This window comes from Hippoglossus hippoglossus, chromosome 23, assembly GCF_009819705.1.
Source record: "Hippoglossus hippoglossus isolate fHipHip1 chromosome 23, fHipHip1.pri, whole genome shotgun sequence".
Taxonomy (NCBI): domain Eukaryota; kingdom Metazoa; phylum Chordata; class Actinopteri; order Pleuronectiformes; family Pleuronectidae; genus Hippoglossus; species Hippoglossus hippoglossus.
Window position 1 is genome coordinate 13,177,332 of NC_047173.1, and position 21,320 is coordinate 13,198,651.

At 42.6% G+C, this 21,320-nt stretch overlaps 2 protein-coding genes and 2 long non-coding RNA genes across 7 annotated transcripts in view; 2 read left to right on the plus strand and 2 right to left on the minus strand.

The window, feature by feature from the left end:
- Positions 1–10,695, plus strand: si:dkey-159a18.1 (sortilin). The gene is made up of 21 exons (XM_034578638.1): positions 1–521; positions 907–969; positions 1,262–1,338; positions 1,432–1,528; positions 2,074–2,241; positions 2,514–2,587; positions 2,885–2,931; positions 3,274–3,410; positions 3,876–3,959; positions 5,133–5,193; positions 6,427–6,579; positions 6,838–6,935; positions 7,034–7,133; positions 7,580–7,754; positions 7,838–8,031; positions 8,757–8,949; positions 9,217–9,333; positions 9,409–9,553; positions 9,645–9,751; positions 9,841–9,958; positions 10,060–10,695. The coding sequence occupies exons 1-21, from the start codon at positions 273–275 to the stop codon at positions 10,072–10,074; spliced, it is 2,472 nt and encodes an 823-aa protein (XP_034434529.1). The 5' UTR covers positions 1–272; the 3' UTR covers positions 10,075–10,695.
- LOC117757465 overlaps positions 3,651–21,320 on the minus strand; it is a 25,550-nt gene continuing 7,880 nt past the window's right edge. The window contains exons 2-4 of the long non-coding RNA XR_004613124.1: positions 20,056–20,060; positions 3,819–3,826; positions 3,651–3,662 (exon numbers count right to left, since the gene is read on the minus strand). This is a non-coding gene — a long non-coding RNA (uncharacterized LOC117757465). The remainder of the gene's footprint in view (positions 3,663–3,818; positions 3,827–20,055; positions 20,061–21,320) is intronic.
- On the plus strand, positions 11,094–18,927 carry fam3c (FAM3 metabolism regulating signaling molecule C). 4 transcript variants are annotated; one of them, XR_004613119.1, is made up of 11 exons: positions 11,094–11,261; positions 11,574–11,623; positions 12,802–12,906; positions 14,020–14,046; positions 14,389–14,518; positions 15,454–15,512; positions 15,991–16,041; positions 16,121–16,205; positions 16,308–16,434; positions 18,180–18,338; positions 18,397–18,927. XR_004613119.1 is itself a non-coding variant. In XM_034578648.1 (10 exons), the coding sequence occupies exons 2-10, from the start codon at positions 11,608–11,610 to the stop codon at positions 18,267–18,269; spliced, it is 690 nt and encodes a 229-aa protein (XP_034434539.1). In that variant the 5' UTR covers positions 11,110–11,261; positions 11,569–11,607; the 3' UTR covers positions 18,270–18,927. The 4 variants fall into 4 exon arrangements, 2 of the variants coding, with proteins under 2 accessions (XP_034434539.1, XP_034434540.1); XR_004613120.1 differs by having other exon boundaries at positions 11,109–11,261; positions 11,569–11,623; positions 14,392–14,518; XM_034578648.1 differs by having other exon boundaries at positions 11,110–11,261; positions 11,569–11,623; positions 18,180–18,927.
- LOC117757466 lies at positions 16,316–18,168 on the minus strand. Its single transcript, XR_004613125.1, has 2 exons — positions 16,535–18,168; positions 16,316–16,468 (listed from the first exon to the last, which is right to left on the minus strand). It is a non-coding gene; the product is annotated as an uncharacterized LOC117757466 (long non-coding RNA).

A 21,320-nucleotide genomic window follows, 5' to 3' on the forward strand; every position in this document is an offset into this window, starting at 1 on the left:
GTATTAGTACACGTTGCCACAAGGTGCGTTTTTTCCACCACATGTCCTCTTTGTAAATCCTCCCTGCGGCTCAGGTCACCTGGATCCGGGCAGAAACACCTGCTGGCTGAGGACGCACCAACTCACTCAGCACTTTTTATGTTAATGACCCGTGCAGGCACTTCCCACCTTCACTTGCCTTTAGAGCGCACGGTCACCAACCTGTGCCACAAGCGCCAAACATCTCACTGGTTTTATTTATTAACTTAAATTGGCGAGGTGTCACATCGGATATGCTCTGGAGCCTGGTGGTCCTCGGCGGGGTGTGCGTCTGTCTTGTGGCGGCTGAGGGCAGTAGCCGCGGGGGAAGGACGGGGACTCTGCCCCGGCCTCAGCTGGATGGGAGCCGGGGACAAGTGCGCGCACGCCCCAGGAGAGAGAGCAGCGGCGCTTCCAAGCTTTCTCACGGTCCTGTCTTCACCTCCTGCCGGCTCCCCCTCACCCCGGACGAACACACAGTTCTGGATGACAACACTCACGACGTAAGGATGATGTGTTTTAAGTGTGTGTTGGCACCAAGGGAAGGGTTTTAGTGAATGGGGCAGATTCATTGTCCAACAAAGTCATAGTTTTAACTTAACTTCCAACACAGACAAACCTGTTTCAGGAGAAAATGCATTTTTCTCTGCAGCTGTTTTTGTTGTTGTTGTTGATTGAGAACATTCATGAGAAACTAATTCCAAGGGAAATTAGGAAATTAAACAGATTCCACGACGTTTGTTCAAACCTCTGATCTAGTTCCCAACCACTTAACATTCTTTGAGACAATTTTTCAAGATGTGTGAATAAATCTGGATTGACGTATCTCTTTGTTTCTTAAAGGTTTTATTATAGATAACGTCTGTCTCCTCTCTCGTTCTCCTATAGACTGGGTTTAATGGTGATGATGGCTCCTATGTGATTCTCACATGGGTGGGCGATGGTACAGGAGTGAGTATCTTTGTACTACAAGCATCACATCATCCTCCTAAAACAGAAACAATTTTCGTGTTTACACAGTCTGACTCAAACATGTGGGAATATTCAGACTTTATAACTGCAGCAGTGTGTGGTTATTTTAGCATTCTCACATATTATCTGTTTTTTTTTTTAATCATTTCTATTTTCCTGAGGCTGCCACTATATTTAGGAATGATAACTTTCTCATTCCTGGACTTGAAATCTATTTCATTCAGATATTTGTATAGTTGATAAGTTTTAACTGCACTGCTATATGTCCTAGGTGGTCCTGGTGCTGTCTACGATCAGCGTTCCCATCAACACTTATCTAGACGGAGGCTCGTCACGACTTTACAGAAGGTGAGTAAGCGTCTGAAATGACCAGGAAAACATCCATCCCATGTGTGTAGAGCTCATACGGGCAGAACTTCACCTGATTCGCTCTCTCATCAGTACGGATTATGGAAAGTCCTTCCACGACATTTCCCATCGCATCAACAACACGTTCATAAAGGAGGAGTTCGGAGTCAGCGTTGGACCAGGAAGCTCCGTAAGTCACCATGAGTCTCCTCCGATAAGTTCTGACACCCGGCCTTCCTTTTGTGTGTCTGTGTGTAGCTGTTCAGAGTTTCACACCGAGGGAAGTGTGTGTGTGTGTGTTGTTGCCTCAGAAAAAGTGTGAGGACATCTCACATTTTGCCGTCCGCTCAGCTTGTGCCACCTTTTAACTTTCAAACCAGTTCTGCTCGTGTGCTGTTGTGGTGGCTGACACGTTCAAAAACAGTACAACCACAGAAATGCCTTGACAAGCAAACACTTTGGCGACAGTAACAGCAGCAGGAAGGGGCCAGTTGTACGTTTTCGCTATCGCTTCAAGCATCATAGCATCAACACATCAACGCTGTGTGTAAATGGACGTAGACTCCGGGTTTGGAAAGTGAAGCCAATGCCAAAGTGTCTGAAACATGTTATTCTAAAATGACCATTAGAGGGGGACTCCACTGGTTTAAAAAAACAGAAAATTAGTTTCTATAGTCAGCTTTTAATTCTAATTTAGTTTGATTTAATTATATTTTCTCTGCTTCGGGATTTCAGGTGATTTTGACCGCAGACACGCCGGTGGTGGACCACCCAGGAGGGATCATCTTCACCTCCACAGATGCCGGAGCGACCTTCAAGTTCATCCAACTGCCCTTCCACTTGGCTGAGCCAATCACGTACCACTTCCTCAACCCTGACTACCTCGTGGCCCTCAGCATCGACGTGAGTCAAGCAGCCGACTTCTTTGTCCTTTTTCTGTTCTGTCATTTATCCGTGGCCATTTTGCTCACAAATAATCAGATTGTCACTGTGGTTTCCTTCCCTCTGCATGACCTACAAACCTTGTGCTCACAAGAATCAGCACGTTAATACATGTGTCGCATTAAGTCCCCCCACCCCCACACACACACACAAATACACAAACACACACTCACACATCAAGCACACACCTTAAATAAAAAGTAAACACTCCTCTGTTCCCTCCTGACACGCAGGGCGGATTGTGGCTCTCGCTCGACTTTGGTGCCAAGTGGAAAAAAGTTCATGATGGAGTGCATTCTTTCTCATGGTGAGAATAAACAAGAAATAAATCCCTGTGTGTCTGAAGAAAGATGTTCGGTGAAGCATGTACTATTTATGCCTATGCATACATCTGCAGCAATACTGAATACTGCATATTCATCATGCTGTATTTATTGTACATAGCGATTTAGTGTGTGTATAATGTGTACTTTTAGCATTAATTGTTCTTATACCCATGCTGCATATTTACACTTATACTTGCACATGATGCATTGAACTGATGCGATATTTGAAATGTGAAACCTTCTGTGTTTCTGAAAGATTTTTGACTTCTTTCCTTCAGGGGAGCTGGTGTCAACTTGTTCTTCAGCTGCACTCGAGTCGACACGGGTAAGAAACCGTGCACTTTAAAAGTGTTTTGTTTTATCCAAAACAGTGTTTATCATGTGTTTAACAGTGTTTATCACATGATAATATAATAATAAAAATAATCGCCCTTTAATGACTGTTATCAGTTGTGATTAACTTTAATAGTCCCCATTAAAGGGAAATTATTTTTTGTGGCAAGGAACCATAAAACAATAAAAACACAGTAGACCAATAAAAGACACTAGCAATTGTAATACACACAATAAAGAGAGTGAAGACAATAAATAAGAATAAGCATAATATAACTCGAGCAGAGACGTGACGTCACGTACTCGTTACTAAGTTTTCTTCTTGTCGCTGTAGTTGAGGCAGACGAGCGGGGAGACTTAGTGCTGAAGAGGACGAAGGATCTGGGGGAGACCTTCACCACCATCCACGAGGACATCTTCAGTTTTGGCTACATCGGAGCTTTTCTCTTCTTCTCTGTGATGGAGGATGCGGTAAGAGACGATAAAAACACACATTTATTTCCATAACGACATGCAAATGAGCCCTCTTAAGGCACAGACTATACACTGCATATAAAGTTGGACAACATTACAATAGTGAAGCATCTCGATCACACCCTGGTGGCTATAGGTCATAAACCTCACCTCCTCCATGTTAAGAATGGGACATGGACCAACCAAAAAAACCAAAAGGTTGGTTTCTGTCATTTTAGGTAGTTCTCATCACATCATCATCTCCACATTCTCTGTATGTTGGAGTGTTCACTTTTCCGCTGAGGTCGGTTTCAACTAGTTAGACGTGGAGACGCATCGTGCATCTTCATTCTCTGGCACTGACGAAGACACCACTGACATTACACTTCCAAATTAGAATTGCAACTTGAAGCAATGACAGCACACTCGTCCCTCTGCTCTTTAAGCCAGTGAATTCACAGTGATGTATTATTCTGCTCGCAGAGGTCCCCCCGTGTCATGTACTTCTCATCAGACCAAGGAGATACCTTCAGTCGAGCACTTCTGCCTTCTGCTTCCACTGAGCAGGTGAGAAATAAAATATTATATTTGTTATAGTATATTTTTTGACTATTTTATTCAAAGTTCCTGCACAGCTACTTGTGTTTAGACAAAACATTTAACCTTTAACAAAGACTAAAACTCATGTATTCTAGTATGAAAGAAATTCCTACCACAGGAAATACACAGATGTTGGAATATAATTACTTCCATTGTCACATGTCTCACTCTTGTTTTGAGTTCGACTTGATGTTTGGAAACTTTGAAACTGTCCTTGTAACAGACATGTGCTTTGAGTGGTTGAACGCTGTGGAATTTATTTTACCTATAGAAGAAACATTTCCTGTTGCAACACCAAAGAAAACAGATGTGCTCTGGTGAAACCCTCCCACAGTAACACATAGTAATACACAGTAACACACCCACCACATCTTGTTGACAGCACAAACACACACTCTCTCTCTCTCACGATGATTAGACACGGTTTATGGAGACGAGTAAATTATTCATCACAAAATTTGTTTCCGTAATCGCAAATCCGAGTTCTCTCCCCCGCATGTGCTTCGTGTCCCTCATTATGATATAGCCTGTGTGTGTGTATGTGGGTGGTCAAGGTATTACTCATGTTGTGGGGACCTTAATGTGTTTACAGTCACATTATGGGGACTTTTCTTCCTTATGGGCAAGAAAACCAGGTCCCTGCAACGTTAATCATTAAATTTCAAGTCTAGGTTTAGGTTTAGGTTTAGGTAAAGGTTTAGGTTAAAGTTAAGTTTACGTTCAAGTTAGGGTTAGGGCTAGGGTTAGGTTCAGGTTTAGGTTTAGGTTCAGTTTAGCTTGAAGTTAGGTTTAGGTTTGAATTAAAGTTAATGTGAAGGTTATGGTTAGGTTTAGGTTTAGGTTTAGGTTTAGGTTTGGGTGAAATTTAGGTTGGATTAGGTTTAGGCTAATGTTAGGATTAGTTTAGGTTCAGGTTTAGGTGTATGTTAAGGTTAAGGCAAAGTTTAACCTTAGGTTAGGTTTAAGTTAGATTCAGGTTAAGATAAGGGTTTGTAATTATAGGGAACGTTAGAGAATGTCTCTTGGAAATCAATGTAATGTCCTCTGAGGTCATGGAGACACAACTAAGTGTGTGAGTGTGTGTTTCTGCGTTTCTGTGTGTGTGTGTGTGCGTGTGTGTGTGTGCGTGCGTGTTTGCAGTTCTACTCGATCCTGGACGGAGATGTGGATATGCTCTTCATGCATGTGGACAACCCAGGAGGTAACGGAGAAAACACACACACACACACATTTAATCCCCTTTGTCAAACGCCTACCTTAAAAACGCCACCCCCCACCCCCCCTCAAAGACTCGCCTCACACATGCTCGTAAACCACGCCAAGAGCCCGGCCCGACAGGAGTTACAGCCCTCTCAGCCCCTTTTGTTGTAATGGAAAAGCTCAACGGTAAAGACGGGACTGGTTTCACAAGTTCCTTGTATTGCTGACACATCATTCCATCATACTGAGTGTGTTTGTGCATGTGAGTCCAGCCGCCCGGCCTTTTGTTCCTCTCTCTCCTTCCCCCTCTCCTGCTCTCTTTCTCATTCAGTCCCTCTTCTCTCATTCATTTCCATTATTATTATTATTTTTATTATTTTAATTAGTGCTCCAGTTTGTGGGCTGGGGTGACAGGGACTTTTTTCCAGCTGAGATAAATAGGGGAGATATGGGAGCAGATCTTCTGTTTATATCTTTCGTCGGCTGCAGATTTAGGTTACACCACAAAAGCTGACAAACATATCTTGGGATCAGGGTGTAACACAAGCGCACATACACATGCACGTGCACGTGCATGTGCACATGCATGTGTATGTGTAGCACACAAACACGCTCACACTAGAAAAAGTAAACCACGTCCATCACCCTCCTCGGCTGAGCTTGTCCTCCCCCCAGTTAGAATATGATTGATGGTGACACGTTGCTGTTGTGAAATTTGGTGTCAGCGCGGCGTCTGCTGACACCAAGTGCTGCGCATGGAGGTTTAGCATAATTTTGATTATCACTGCATTCACATTGAGACAACGCTGCCAGCAAAGCACCATTATTTATTTAGAAGCTGCACCACCTCCAGCTTTTATCGTCATTACATCTGGTGTCAGCGTGTTGGTTTATTCTGGGATAGAAATCTGCCGGAATGTGAATAAAACCTTTGTGGAGGATGTAAAGGTCAAAGGAAACTTTTAGTTTGTCTATTAATAACAAAGAAGATTAACCACATCCTGTTTCCACAAGTACAACATGTGGTTTGTCAGAAATGTCTTGGAGGTCAGGTGGATTACAAACCATTTCATTTTTTACTAATATAATTATGAAATTCCAAACACTCTTTTCTTCATTTATGATTTGTTGCCCTTTACATGGGTACTTAAGCAATTTAGTATTTAGTATACATGAAAATGACAAATAAAAATCTCTTTATTTACAGTCAGTCTTCCGTCTGTTTTCGCTCTAGACACCTTCTTTGGGACCATGTACACGTCGGACGACCGCGGCATCTTGTTCTCCAAGTCGCTGGAGCGCCACCTGTTTGACGGGCACAGGAAGAGCGACTTCACCAACATCACCTCCCTGAGAGGAGTGTATCTCACCAATAAACTAGACGAGGGTAGGCCCTCTTTCTGTCATCTGGATTTACTATGCTGGGTTTCGGTATGGAAGAGTTAAGCAGAAGTTTAAAGTAAAGTTTAGTATCTGAGCCATACGCTGATATAATGGCCTTTCCTCACACTCTTCTGTCTGTGGAGCTTTGCATTGACTGTAACAGGCGAAGAAAGCTGATCTATTAATCCGGGTTTTAACTACTTTACTCACCCCAGGAGGAGAGAAATCACACAATGCATTCCCCCACTGTGTTGTGTTGCAGATGGCCGTATACGATCCGTCATTTCCTTCAACAGAGGAGGGACCTGGCGACAACTCAACAAACCGGGGAACGTGAACTGTAGCGAGCAAACTAAGAAAGTACGTTACATGCAGTGCGTTGACTTTAAATTAGTTTAAGTTAATAATCGCTGACTGTAAACATTTGTATACGTATGTGTGTGTGTGTGTGTCATCAGTGCAACCTGCATATTCACGGAGAACACAGTCGGAACAACCAGATAGTTCCCATGCTCGCTCTGTCGGAGCCCACGGCCATCGGTCTGGTCATCGCTCATGGTAATTTAACTGCAACTTACCCAACTCTTATTACCCAGTCAAAATTTAGACTTCCAGTTCAAATTTTTCAGCTTTAAAGCAACACTATGCAGCTTTTTTATCCTTAAAACAGCAGCTTCTTAAATTAGTTTGTAGGTTCACTGAGTTGGAATATGAAGAATTCTAAACAGAGTTTGGTGGATTTGTTACAGCAGCAGCTCTTCTGGTTCAGAAAGCAGGGAATCATGGGTAATATCCATTGTTCAGTTGTGAGTCAAGAGATAGATAAGCTTTGTTTTTCCTCGACCTGGAAACCACCTAATCGCCCGGACATATTAGTCCCCACATGTGGCTGCAGAGGGCTGTTGCTCAGTAAAAGTTACATAGTGTTGCTTTAAACGTCTCAATGATGAGTTGTAAGTCTGACGTGACAATGATTAAAAGATGAACTCTCCTCTCGTCTTCAGGCACAGTGGGTGATTCTCTGTCATCGTCCCAGCATCCAGATGTGTTTGTTTCCTCAGACGGGGGCTACAACTGGAGGGGGACACTGAGGGGCCCTCACCACTACAGCATACTGGACTCTGGGGGTCTCATTGTGGCCGTGGAGGCCCAGCGCAAGGGACAAGTCAAGACGATCAAGTACTGAGCGTTTTTTAACGTCATGCATTACTTGTCAATGAGGAGGCAGAGAGAGATGGAGTTATATTATCCGTGGTCTCCAGGTTCTCCACGGACGAGGGCCAGTGCTGGAAGTCGTACAACTTCACGGATCAGCCCTTCTTCTTCGCAGGCCTGGCGTCCGAGCCGGGCACCAAGGCCATGAATGTCAGCGTGTGGGGTTTCCGGCCCGAGGACGACGGCCAACCCATGTGGGTGGCCGTCACCATTGATTTCCAGAGTGTCATTACCAGAGCGTGTGAGTCAAGCTGCTTTAATTCTATCGGCCTGGTGGAGGGAGGTGGAGGGAGGTGGAGTCTGGCCGCAGATAATCTCTCTTACACAAACAAGGGACTTTCCAAAACCTGAATGTCTTAAACGCTGACTTCCTCTTTTTTTTTTCTATTGCATCTCTCAAACCAACATGCTGTAAAAAACAACACATGACAAACCACTTCTTATTTCACAGTTTACTATTCTGCTTATGCTGCGTTTCCATATTTCTCTGTAATTGTTTTTCTTTCATTTTGTATATACTTATTTTCTCAATCAGCTTCCTCCACGAAACTTGGTTAAAGGAAGGAACATGAGCCGAGACAGAACCTCACGGGATAGTTCAGTTTATTTAGACAATCATGTTTGTTTCTTTTTTATGCCGTTTTCAACAACTTCACAGGGAATAACTCATGGATGTTGAAAAATAAAATCACATGCAATTTGGTGCAGATCAAAATAAAAATCTGGATCTAGCAGACTTAAATGTAGTTTGTAGTTTTTTTATCAGCTTTATGGTATCAAATAGGGTTAGAAACCTCTAACTACCACCACTGTGTATCTGACATAATGTAATAAGAGTAGATAATGAGTGAATTTTCATTTTTTCAGTGAACTATCCCTTTAACACCGGCTTTATCTTTCCACTATTTGAAATAATTGCAGCCGACAGTCGGTTTATTGTTAATTGGTCGTCGTCTGTTTCCTCAGGTAACAATCACGACTATGAAGAGTGGCTTGCTCATTCTGCAGGGGGCGGGGCCTCGGAGAGAAGCGCCTGCGTCCTGGGGGTCAAGGAGACGTACCGAAGGCTAAAGAAACAATCTGTGTGCCGAAACGGGAAAAGCTTTGTAGTGAGCAAGAAGCAGAGCCCCTGTCTGTGCACCAGACACGATTACTTATGGTAAGACATGTTCTCAGTGATCAGAGGAAGAAATATACATTTATCATGTCCACAGATTGTAATATCCATCAAACAAACTTGTCTGGAGACGTGTTTTGGGGGCAGTAACTAAAGCTGTTTTCAGACATGAACTCCAGATGAATGTCAGCGGGAGATTCTCCGCATGCAGCCCCTCCTGAGAATGTCCGGAGGTTCTCTGGAGTTCAGTGCATTTCTGAAAGCAGCTTAAGACAGCATGGCGAATATCTCACCCTCTTTCCGTTACAGTGACTACGGCTACTATCGTCACCCGAAGACTTCGGAGTGTTTGCGACAACCCGACGCTGCGAATAAAACTTTGGAGATGTGTCTGAACGGAGAGGAGGATGAGCTGCTGACGGCCGGGTAATAATATTCTCTCCTTTTATCGAATGATCACACACTCGTCCTCTACACATGCTCACACGCTTCTGTTCGCAGGTATCGCAAGGTCCCGAGCAACAAGTGTGAGGGTGGCTTCACGCCTCATCTCGCCGTGCAAACACTCATCAGACCCTGCGGCGTTAAACCCAGCCCCGGCCCGCCCGCCGTGTCAGTGCCTCCAGGGCCAGTCTTCGACACACCGGTGTGTACATCTGTTGTGCAGTTTGTGTACTCTCGGATGCTTCTGTTCAGTTATTTTATGAATCTAACATGTGTCGCATGTTTTTTCGCAGCGAGAGAAGATGGTGTTGATCCTGGTGTGTGTAGGGGCAGGGGTCATCGTCCTGGTGGCTGTCGCTTCCGCTCTACTTGCTGTCAAGCGAGTGGTTTATAGGACAAGGTGAGTCACACACACACACTCACTCACACATACACACACTTGTACTCCACTAACACTTCTTTGTTGTGGTTCCCTGTCTCCCTCTGCAGGACACCTGTGTATCGCTTCTCCAACCTCCAGCTGCAGGACGATGAGATCTGCGTCACGCCTGATCTTGAAAGCGCCACCAGCAGCAACGGCACCGTCTGCCATCATGACTCAGACGACGTAAGCGTCATTATTACTTCGATGTTTCCAGCTCAAAATCCATTTTAGAGTGTGTGATTTTCTCAAAAACAATCTGATACCGGTGTTTCTTATCATGACAGGATCTTATCCAATGACACATCTTAACGGACAGATCCACTTTGGAAACCAGCTGTGCTGAAAAAGACTGTCGACTGCATTGTGTTGGATTAACGCCTCATGTTTGGACGGGAGCGACCTTTGTGCCAAGCTCTGGGGATTTTTAATGACAAGCATGACATTGTTAAATGTATTAATTTATTGATATTGAGCTCACTTCATTTCATTGCTTTACTTTGCTTATCTTATAATGTAAAGTATTTTTTTTATGTTACTCTGTTTTGCACCACCTTTTTATGTCTGTCAAAATGTGAAAACAAAAACATGGCAATTCATATCATTTGTATTTGTGAAAAATAAATTATTGCACGTTATTAAGTGTTTGTCTTCAGTTTAAAATGTTTGCTTCAGAGCTGTGTGTCCAGTAGGTGGCGCTGGTGAAGCAGGAACCTGTCCCGTCTGTACAAAAATGGAGCAGAGAAAAAGAAAGACCAGGAAGTTGGCGAGACGGAAACAAAGATAGATGGTAACATGATAACTCAGTCGTGCGATAGCTGCCACTACTTTTTTTGTGTGGAGGTAAAATTACAAAGACATAAATTACATGCTGTTTTATTAGATGGCAAAATAGTACAAATAAATATATAAATGCGGACATGAATAATTATTTACAAATATGTTTGATAAATAAAACCACAGCAAAACATTTTTTAAATAAATTTAATTTTTTATTGTATTTATTTTAACGAGTGTAATATTGATTCAGTATTTTAATGCACTTATTTAAAAATTAAATATTAAAGTAAACATTGCTTGGAAAATATATCAAAAGATAAAGAAATAATTTAGTTAATTCTTTTATTTGATTATTTTATATCTACGAAGATGTTACTATATATATATATTTTTGTAAGTTATATCTTTATTTCAACTTTAACTATATTTCATTATATTATTTGTACATTTTAATGAAAAATGAAAGTAAACATTACTTCAAACGATTAAATGGATTTCATTCCAAACCGGAAGCTACGTTTCTCAGTCAGAGGGGAGCGTCCCGTCCTCTTGGCGGTCTCCGGCTTCTCGGTCAGAGCGGAGCATCTCTGACCGCAGCTCCTCTCTGCAGCTCAGCTGTCAGCAGTCGGTGTGGGACCGGACACGGTGCGCGAGCCGCTCGTGGAGCCGTGGTTACCGGGGCGATACAGCGGGTGAGCTTTGAGTCAAAGTAAGTCAAATGACGTTGTTGTCACATGCGGAAGTAGAGTTTTGTCCCCCCCCCGGTGTCAGTCAGCGCGTCCGAGTGCGACGAGGAAGCTACGAGGAAGCCTTTTGAAAGTTAGCATCCAAGCTAACACCCTGTCAACTGACTCCTGCTGGTTAGCTACGTGCGTCGCTGCGACCCGTCTGTTGCTGCGTCGTATAACTTTGTTTTTTTTTAAAGTTTGAATCTATTTACTCCAATGATCGCCACGGTATGAGCGTCTTATTCCTGCCGCTCAACACCGACACCGATCAACCGACTGTTTCCTCTCCGCAGGTTGTTGTGTAGCTGTCGCTGGACACGAGTGAAGATGGTCCGGGCAGGAGGTGAGTGGGTCCCCCCCGAATACAACAACACTTTCACTTTCTGTTTGGGGGGGGGTTTATTCAGGGCAAACTAAGAGGGGGATAGTTCACCCCAAAATGAGAATTCACTCATTATCTACTCACTTCCGTGTCGATGGATGGTGGGGGGGCGGGGGTTGACAAGTGTTTGAGTCCATGAAACACTTTTGGAGTTTCAGGGGTGAAAACAGCGTTACAATTGAAGTAACTGGGGATCGGTTCTTCAAACGTATTAAAAAACCCACTGTGGTGTTTTCTGTGATCCACGAGAGAACGGACGATATCACGCTATTTACCCCTGAAACTCCTTGTTTCTGTGTGGACTCAAACACGTCACCCACCCCTCCATCGTCACAACGGGGAGTAGATAACGAATGGATTCCCATTTTTGGGTGAACTATCCCTTTAATTGAAGTTTTTTTAACTTCCACAGGGAGTGGGGTTACTTCTCATGGAGTATTTAGCCCATTCATTCTAGTATATTTGTACACTGGTCAATCAGTCACTAGGGTAGGGACACACATACTAGGAATCTGCGGTGGTGAGTGAGCATAGATATAAAAAACATAAAAATATAATAGATGTTATAAACTAGAAAGTAAAGATATGTGCAGTATGAATCTGTACATTTTTTACCATTAAAAAGTACAACAGTCACAGGTGGGGGGACATTCTTTTAGTTTCAGGACCGGGAACAATCGGGAAAAACTTGTTTTTGCTGTTTGTCCTGATGGCTCGCAGCCTCGGGTCCTGAAGGGGGGGGCAGGTTGCAGTTGATGAGACCATCATAGGCTTTGGCAGGTTGAACTTTTTCAGCCGCCGCAGGGGATACAACCTCATCCTGGGTGATGATGGTGTCCACTATCTGTGGACATTATACTCGGGGGCCAAGCAGAGATAGTGCGCAGAAACTCTGGACATTTGCATTCACACACACACACACACACACACACACCTCTGGAGAAACTGTGGATCCAGACTTTAGTGGATGTCTGAAAGCAGCTTTAGTTTTAAGGAAAAGGTCAGTTTTTCCATACGGTGAATTTCGTACAGTTGCGATCCAGTCGTAGTTGAAGTGAGCCTCTGTGTGGTGTTTGAAATATCCCCATCAGCGTTGATTCACAGCTGATCCTTCCTCTCTGTGCCTCTTTCTCCTGCAGGTATTCTGAAGCTAGCAGCGCTGGTCTCGGCCTTCCTCTTCGCTGTCTTCCTCACTTTTCAGCTGCTGGAGACGAACATGGAGTTTGATCTGAGCAGCATAATATGTGAGTTTCACTTCTCGCTAATTGAAACTTACAGAACACGGGAAGTCGCGATGTTCTCAATCGTGAATGAAGCGTGACACTTTCTTATTGTTGTACTGTGGTGGGTATTTTTATCTATAAAACAAGATAAGACATTCCTTTATTTGGCCACAATAGTTAACATAAGAAACACGTATAAGAAGTTTAGATCGTTCAGGAAAATGAGTATTCAGCAGTTAAAGGAAGTGAAAGGTTGACCTGATATGAACATCTGTCCTGAGTGATCAGATCACAAGGGGTCAGCTCTCAGGACAGATGTGAAGGCGCCCAGGATGCACTGAGGTGGTCTGAGACACATGTGGCCACATTCTTTTAGCTGAGTGAACGCAGTGCTCCACGTTAGAGCTGACTTCCTCTCACCTGCTGCAGTTTCTAAACGAACCAAAAGTCGTTTTGCATTTTTCTGTTTCACACAAGTTCATTTGTTTGTGACCATCTGCCACAATATCTACTGACTTATTTCCTGTTTCATATTAATGCTGCATGCAGGACATAGCATCCGGACTGCACATACACACAAACACACCCACACTGCCAATATACACATCTATAGAATCAGACTAGTTCAGTTTGTCTTTCCAAACAGAAATTACGTACGTGTGCTGTTTGCTTTCTTAACCAAAGCAGAATTGTCTTATTTGCTTAGAGAAGGAACGTCTCCCTCAGAGCTGCGTGCAAAGACACATTTCTGAAAATCTTCTTAAAGGTCCAGTGTCTAAGATTTAGGTGAAAGGGATCTACTGGCAGAAAGTGAATGTAAAATAATTCGAGTGATGTTTTCACTTGTGTGTTTCATCTAAATTGTACGAATTGTTTTCTTCACCCTAGAATGAGCCCATTATATTTAAATACTTTATATTTTCATCAGGAGTGGGTCCTCTCTACGGAGGCTGCCGTGTTTTTTACTGAACATCTTTTGAGTTTTTAATGACAACTGAAGGTTTCCGCATGTTCTCTTTCATGTGTGGAAGGGGAGGGTCAGGTCAGGGGTATTCAGCTGCAACGTGCAACTTCACCAATGTCACTAAATTCTACACACTGAACCTTTAAACATGTGTCATTTTTGCTTTTCAGCAAGATCTCAGCCAGTGAATGATGTCTGTAAGTACACTCAAATTATTATGAATATTTTCAGACCTCTTCTTTTTTTTCACAGTAACTGATCTCCTTTAATCAATGTTCCTCCTTTTTGTTTTTGTATTTTGAAATCTCTGAATGGTAATAGAGAGCACACAGGTAAAGTCGCTACACAGGTGAAGGTGTGTGTTCAGTTTAGCTCTCTGCATTTAGACTGTAAATAGATCTCTTTGAGTAGAGTCAAGCTGTGCCAGCGTCCTTTGTTCTGTGTTCTCAGCGACCAGGCTCATGTGATTACCTGACTGCATGTTACCTGATATTGTGCGACCGCTTAGGTGATGTGTAAATGGAGTTTTCTGTCCACAGCAACAAAGCCAGGTGTAGTCAGACACAAGTGCGGCCTCTCCAAGTTGTGTCCACCCAACCACTTTGCCTTCAAGATGGCGAGCGGAGCGGCCAGCGTGGTCGGGCCCAAAATGTGCCTGGAGGACAAAATGTGAGTGAAGTGAGATTTGAAACCTGCAGACACACAAAAGACCTTTTTCTTTTTTCCTTCTTTCCTTCTTACGCTGTTTCGACTTGTGGGGATACAGGAATGGGGAAAGCCAGAGTGTTGCTACACAAACATGTTTGTACTGTCTATTGAGGTGTGGGGATAATTAGTTGAAGACTGACTGGTGCTTAGTTCAACTTGAACGCCTCAGAAACTAAACTCAGAAACACTTTAGGTTCTTTTAAATGCATGAATTCCATAATAATTATTGGAGAGAGAATATTAGATTATTAAAGCCAGAGATGGTTCTTTTCTCAGCTTTATTCCTTGGCAGAAAGATTTGTGATACTGCAGCTGCTCAACCATAAAGAAGCTTTGTGACGGAAAAGTACTAACTGATGTGTTGAAAAAGACTTCACAGACAATTAGTTTGCTATTTCAATAATTTACCAATCATTAATCGAGGCAAAATGTCAGATATTAACCGTCCACAGCTGAAAATGTAAGAACTACCCTCTGCACCACACCACCCAGAAAACAAAACAAAAACATGAATTGATAATGACAATAGCTGCTCTCATAGCTGATGCTTTATGACACGTTTCAACACTTCTCAGTGGTCTCATCCGAAAGACGTCCCGTAATGTTTCATAAAGGTGAAATGATTCACATGAAGTCTCAGAGCTGCTGCCGGATGAAACAAATCACCACTGTAATACTTTACCTTGAGTCCTTATGTCAGCACTTAAAAGAAGAAGGCAAACATTTATGTCACACTCTAATGTAGTTTACTGCTGCTATTTTTAAGCTTAAAAATATTGTATCTGTATGACTCCTACAAACATATATTATAAAGAAAGTATTTATATCACAACTGTGTTTTACTATGTTGTATTTCATTTTCTCTGCTCTTACTCTCCTTCTGCTCCTTGTTGCAGACTGATGAGCGGCGTGAAGAACAATGTGGGGAGAGGAATCAACATCGCCCTTGTTGACGGTAACCTTATCAGTTCCACACCCTCACAGTCATTAAGCTTCACAGATACAGCAGTGACTGGCAGTGATGTAATACTACCCAATGTGTATGGGGATGTTCATCTTGAGGTTTTAAAGCTGCAGCTGCTTTCAGACTTGGACTGAAGTCAGAGTAAAATGTCCATGAATCTGGAAGAATGTAAATATCTCAGAGGTGTCATACGTGTAGAAAACGGGGTTTGAAGATGTCGACTTGGAAAGGCATGAGATTCAAGAGCTTTCAGCAATAAGCTCAAAATATAAACACTGAATTTCCACAGCAGAATTTATACGTCATGTCCTGCTTACTGCATCCTCTGCCTAGATATCAACCCTTGCCTGAATGTGCCGGACATTTTCCTGTTATTGTGAACCTGATATTCTCCGGAGTTCATGTCTGAAACTGCTCTTGTTTCATGAACATGAGATTTAAAGTCAAATGGAATATTCTTACTTCACAGCGAAAACGGGGGAGGGAACCAGAACAGCGAATTTTGATTTGTGGGCAGGAGGTGAGTAGAATTCCGAGAGTTTAGATTTTTTTTGCCATTTAAAAACATTGTTGTGTTAACTGTGTGTAACCTTGTGTAGATGTGGCTCCCTTCATCAAATTCCTGAATGAAATTGAAGATGGGACAATCGTGATGATGGCTTCATTTGATGACTCCTCAACAAAGTAAGGACCATTTAGGTTCACGTGATCAATTTGAAATTGCTTAAGTCATCTCTTGATATCGATTGTGTGGCTGTGAAGTAATTGTCTTCTTTTGTTGTGTAGACTTACTGTTGAAGCCAGGAAACTAGTAGCTGATCTGGGCAGCTCGGAAATTGATAACTTGGGCTTCCGCGATAACTGGATCTTTGTAGGAGGGAAAGGCATCAAAACCAAGAGTCCGTTTGAGCAGGTAACACCACCCACACAAAGGGACTCGAATGATACTCAGCAGAGTGTCCCCTGCAAAGCCTCGAGTCTCCACCTTAATCAAATTGTTCAAACAAGTGAACCTTAGTCATTCTGTAGTTTTTGCGTAATCCTCCATACAAACAGACCCACAGCAATGAAAACATAACATCCTTTGTGGAGGTAACAACAGTTTCTTTGTTTTCCTCTGAATTGAAGGGAACAAGTCGTTCAGCCTCACATGAGATATAATTCTTAAGCTTATCTACCTCAAAACTTCCTGAAGTATTTGTTGTTCTTTAACGCTCTGACCTGTTTGTTTAGCTCAGGGGAACTTTGTGTGTTTGCTGTGAGGCGCGGTCAGAAAAGAGGACATTGAACTCGGCACAAGATTATGAAATAATAGATATTTGACTCTATCTTTCATCTGCGGATCCTGATGATTATTTTATCCCCGTCAGTATGCTTTAATGTAAAGAGGGTGTCATACTTGGATGTGTAATTTGTTAGTTCCTCGCTAACTGCGAGTACAACATTGTCCTTTTATGAGATCGTAAAACACGACACATTAACTCTGTCATGCTTTTAGGGGCAGTGTGTGCACCTTGACTTTGTGTCAGTCTCTTGAATACACATTAACAATGCTCTGGGTGTGTTTTTGTGAACACAATATGAACTAGAGGGTGGGATGTTCGCCTCTTTGTCTCTTTTACTCTGCACTTCCTCGTTTAACTATGGCGACATTAAATACACGCTGAGCAGGCAACAAAAACACAACACTCATTCTTTAAATGCATTGTTCTTTCTGTAATTACTAATTATTGTTAATGTGAGCTCACAGGCTTTTTTTATAATCTCTTCAAGCCACACACCATTAATGATTCATGACTTTTAGTTGCCTATTAGGTTTATCAGAACCAATAATTAACTAGAGGCTCTCTCAGTAAAGCACATACCTCTGCCAAGGCCCAACAGTCCCCTTATTAAACCACATTTATAATCACAAGATCTGGATTTATCATTAATATCAGTCCCTTAAACATGTCACCTTTTTTTTTTTTCAGGATCAGGATCCATGAATTATTCTGAAAAACCAAGTATAATGTTGAAAACACACGATCTCGCAATGTTAAATAAAGACACAAAATCATAACCTCCTTGGCAGAAGTGATAAATAAAGGTGGATGACTTGAAGGCTCCAGAAAATGAAGCCAAATTATCTCTATTGCCCCCTGGTGGCTGGCTGCAGTATAGGTCATAAACCCCGCCTCCTCCATTTTTAATGGACGGGACATGGACCAAACTAAAAAGTCAAAGTTCACGTACAATAAGTATTTCTTTAAGAAGGTGGAGTAGTTCTTAACACACCGATGTTTGTCCAAGTAGGTTTGAAGAATGTGTTTGATGCCATAAAAATGAGTTGATTCAAAGCTGAGACTGACTCACGATTCCACGATCAAAGCTTCACATGACGTCCGAAAGGTGATATGGCCACACCCGTATTTAGCTTCATTTATGTACAATGGGAGGAACCGGAGACTTGTCGTCCATCTTTGTTTACAGTCTATTATCAGAACATTACACTGTACTCTTTCTTTTAAAACCTGTCCGAACGCCACACCCTGTCCGGGGGGGGGGGGGGGGGGTTGTGTGACCAGGACATCCTATCCGTTGATTATAAAGACAATGCAGGTTCATCTGGTGTCCAACAAAAACAAGTGTGTGTGTGTGTTGTGTTTCCCTCCTCAGCATATAAAGAACAATGCAGGGACCAACAAATTTGATGGCTGGCCCGAGGTGCTGGAGATGGAAGGCTGCATACCACAGAGACTAGACTGACGAACCAGCGCATTTACTGTTGCCCTCTGTCCGACACCCTCTCCAGACATTGCTGTCCTCACCAGACTGTTTTTACTGCTGACACGTCTCAGGGGCTGAGAGCTAATTTTTCCACCTCTCGCCCCCTGAAAACTTTTTATTCCCCCTCGCAGATTAACATCCCTCCGGAAGAGCTGCCTTGAAACTTCAGTCTGTCCTGACCTCTGACCTTCTTGCACTTCTCCTTATGCTTGGAAACCGTAACATAAACGCCTGTGGGGGGGGGGCCTGTAATTGCAGCGTTATTAGGTAGAGAGCACTGATTAGACAGACTTTTGATTATTTGCATTCAGTCACACTCTGTATTTATAACGTCCACAGACCGAGCGTCATAGCATGTTGCATAATTGAACTGCTGTTAATCGCACCGGATGTGTTAGCCCGTTATTATTATATATATTCGTTCTTTGTGTGGGAGGGGGGGTGTAGTGTTGAGTAGGGGAGGCGGCCTCGTTATGATATAATTACCAAATGCACCAAATTCACTGTGAAATTTGTAAATATGTCTTTAGAGGAGGAACCAGATTTGACAGATCCTCATTTAACGAACATTGTAATAATAATATAATTTCTTTAAATAAATGACATTGTTAATAATATACGTGTGTGTTTGTTACAAGTGTTACAAAGGGATTCTTTTGTGATTTATTTCTCATCATTTGAGCTGATCTGTAGGTTTTATGTGATCATCTGCTGCAGAGCTCAACTCCCATCGCTCAACCGCTGTGTCCATATATATATATATATATATATATATGGACAGACAACAACTGGCTTCAGTTTGGGGTCATAAACACCCTCCTCCATGTTAGTGGATGGGATGTGAACCATACTAAGTACACTTTAAATAAATGTTGTACATCAGCCTTAAATTAAGTTTGTGTGCAGCTTTTGTTTTGTTTTTGTGATCCAGTGATTTCAACACTTTTCAGTCACTCGTATGTCTCCTGTCATATATAGATATCAGATCGGAAATATAGATTTTCTGTGCTATACAAGTTTTATTTAAACTACTAAAAGGGAATCGCAGATGGTGTGTTTTCTTATTGAACTGAGCTGGAAGATAACAACTGATGTCTTTAAATTGAGAGACAGGGGGCGCCATTGCCACATTTATTCCAGCCTGTGTGGCCTGAGGTTTTCAATCAGTCCATGTTGTGCCTCAGTTATAACAAACATTTAATATAAACCAGGAGCGTGTTTCCTTATCAATGTGTTTTTTTTTATTATTATGAATTCATCAGCAGAATAAAACATCAGCCCACGGATGAAAGAATCAGCACAAGTCTGAGGCCTGTTTTATAAAAGGAATCCGGTTCAATCGAAGAGATCCTTTGATGTCAGACTACTGTATAATTCATACGTCGGATAAGAGCATAATGATCATGGACACATGCTGTGAACATCATGACGGGCAGTGTTGGTGTTTGAAATTTCTTTGTTCCCTTTAATCTGTGTTTGTATTTGTGTGTTTGTTGTTTGTGTGTTTGTTGTTTGTGTGTCTTTTTTAGTATAAGGACAACATACAGCCCCACGACTTCCATGTTGTGTAGGGGGCGCTCTCGAGGGAGTCCAGAATGAATGGTGGCCTATGGAGCTCCAAATATGTTGTGTTTTTGATTCAAGGTGTGGAACCAAAAGATATAGTTATTTTAGATTATATATTTGCACCTTTTCAATCGTGGTGCACTATCTGTTTGTTGGTATTTGTGATGTATAGTTATAAATACATAAATCCTTCAATGACCAATCCTGATATATAATCAATACTATGTTTATCGAGCTCGCTGCTGCCCTCCAGGGGAATTTCAACCCTTGCATAATGTTATGGGAAAGTTTTTCCAACCTCCTACTCAAAATATATTGACACCTCAGTCTCAAGGCACCGTACAGTAATCCCAACATGTCTGATATGTACTTTCACTATCACCTGTGTATTTCTACTCACTTAGAAACACACACACGCTCATGTCAACACACACGGGCCTCACAGGGAACTGCTGGTAGCACATGACCCCTCGTGGTTTGTCCCTCTGCCAGTGGAGGGGCCTTTAGAGTTCCCCTCGCCGCAGAGCTCTTCCCTATTCCCCGCAATTACCAAAAAAAAAGCAACGCTGCGGTGCTCCCCCCTCCGATCTCATCTGATCTGCACATGCGACGTCCCTCTGACTGTCCCTGTGTGCGTTTATATAAGGAAGAGCATGTGTTCGGCAGCTGCTGCAGCGTCCTGTCTGTTAGAGATGTATATGTGCTTGTGTGTGTGCGTTGATGTTTCGTGTAGGCCGAGCCTCCTCTGAGCTCTGTGCGCTGCTGAAGACGGGGGTGTAGGAGTGAACCGTCTCCAGCTCGTCTTATATAAGACACGCTATATGATGCATTATGTATCAGCGGAGAATATTTCCCATCGCTTAACCCTCTGATGATGAGACATCTTGTGGGAGCCCGCGGCCTCGGGACTGTGAGGATAACACGCTCTCACGAAACCGAAGAAGGAGGGTGATGTTTTTGTTGTGGATGAAAAAAAAAAGCAAGCGGAGTTTCGTTCTTTCTCTCCCTTCTGCCTGCTTCCCAAAATAAATCTGTCCTCCTAAACAAAGCGACTCACCTCTCAAAGAAACTCCGAGCAGCTCAGCTCGCCTGTTCCCAGTTGCCTGAGTGTGTGGCCTTTGACCTCTGACCTTTCACCCTCCTCGAACAAGTTGCTTTTGTCTGCTGCAAAACAAGCAACAGCTCAACTCCTCCGATTATTCCGAAAACCTCGCTAAAGAAAATTTGAAGTCCTTTATCTGCAGTATAACTCAATTATTCAAGCGTAAAGGGTTTTTAAAAGGAAGCTAGTTCCATGTTCTCACAGCTGTTAATTGTCTTTCAGCCTTCATGAAGATTGTTTGCAGCTTTTATTTTTTTTGGTGATTTGTGATTCAGTTCCTTTTTTTAAATTTACATTATCCGGATAAATTTAATTAAGGTAACGTGTCATATCTGCTTTTCTCTTTGTCTCTGCTACAACCT

What these genes read in the sequence shown, in the direction of transcription:
- si:dkey-159a18.1 (XM_034578638.1), top strand. Translation starts at nt 273, where the DNA reads ATGCTCTGGAGCCTGGTGGTCCTCGGCGGGGTGTGCGTCTGTCTTGTG. An exon ending in GGGTGGGCGATGGTACAGGA is followed by an intron (nt 970 to 1,261) that starts GTGAGTATCTTT and finishes TATATGTCCTAG; the next exon opens with GTGGTCCTGGTGCTGTCTAC. An exon ending in CTGCACTCGAGTCGACACGG is followed by an intron (nt 2,932 to 3,273) that starts GTAAGAAACCGT and finishes TTGTCGCTGTAG; the next exon opens with TTGAGGCAGACGAGCGGGGA.
- fam3c (XM_034578648.1), top strand. An exon ending in ATGTGCCTGGAGGACAAAAT is followed by an intron (nt 14,519 to 15,453) that starts GTGAGTGAAGTG and finishes TCCTTGTTGCAG; the next exon opens with ACTGATGAGCGGCGTGAAGA. An exon ending in TTTTGATTTGTGGGCAGGAG is followed by an intron (nt 16,042 to 16,120) that starts GTGAGTAGAATT and finishes AACCTTGTGTAG; the next exon opens with ATGTGGCTCCCTTCATCAAA.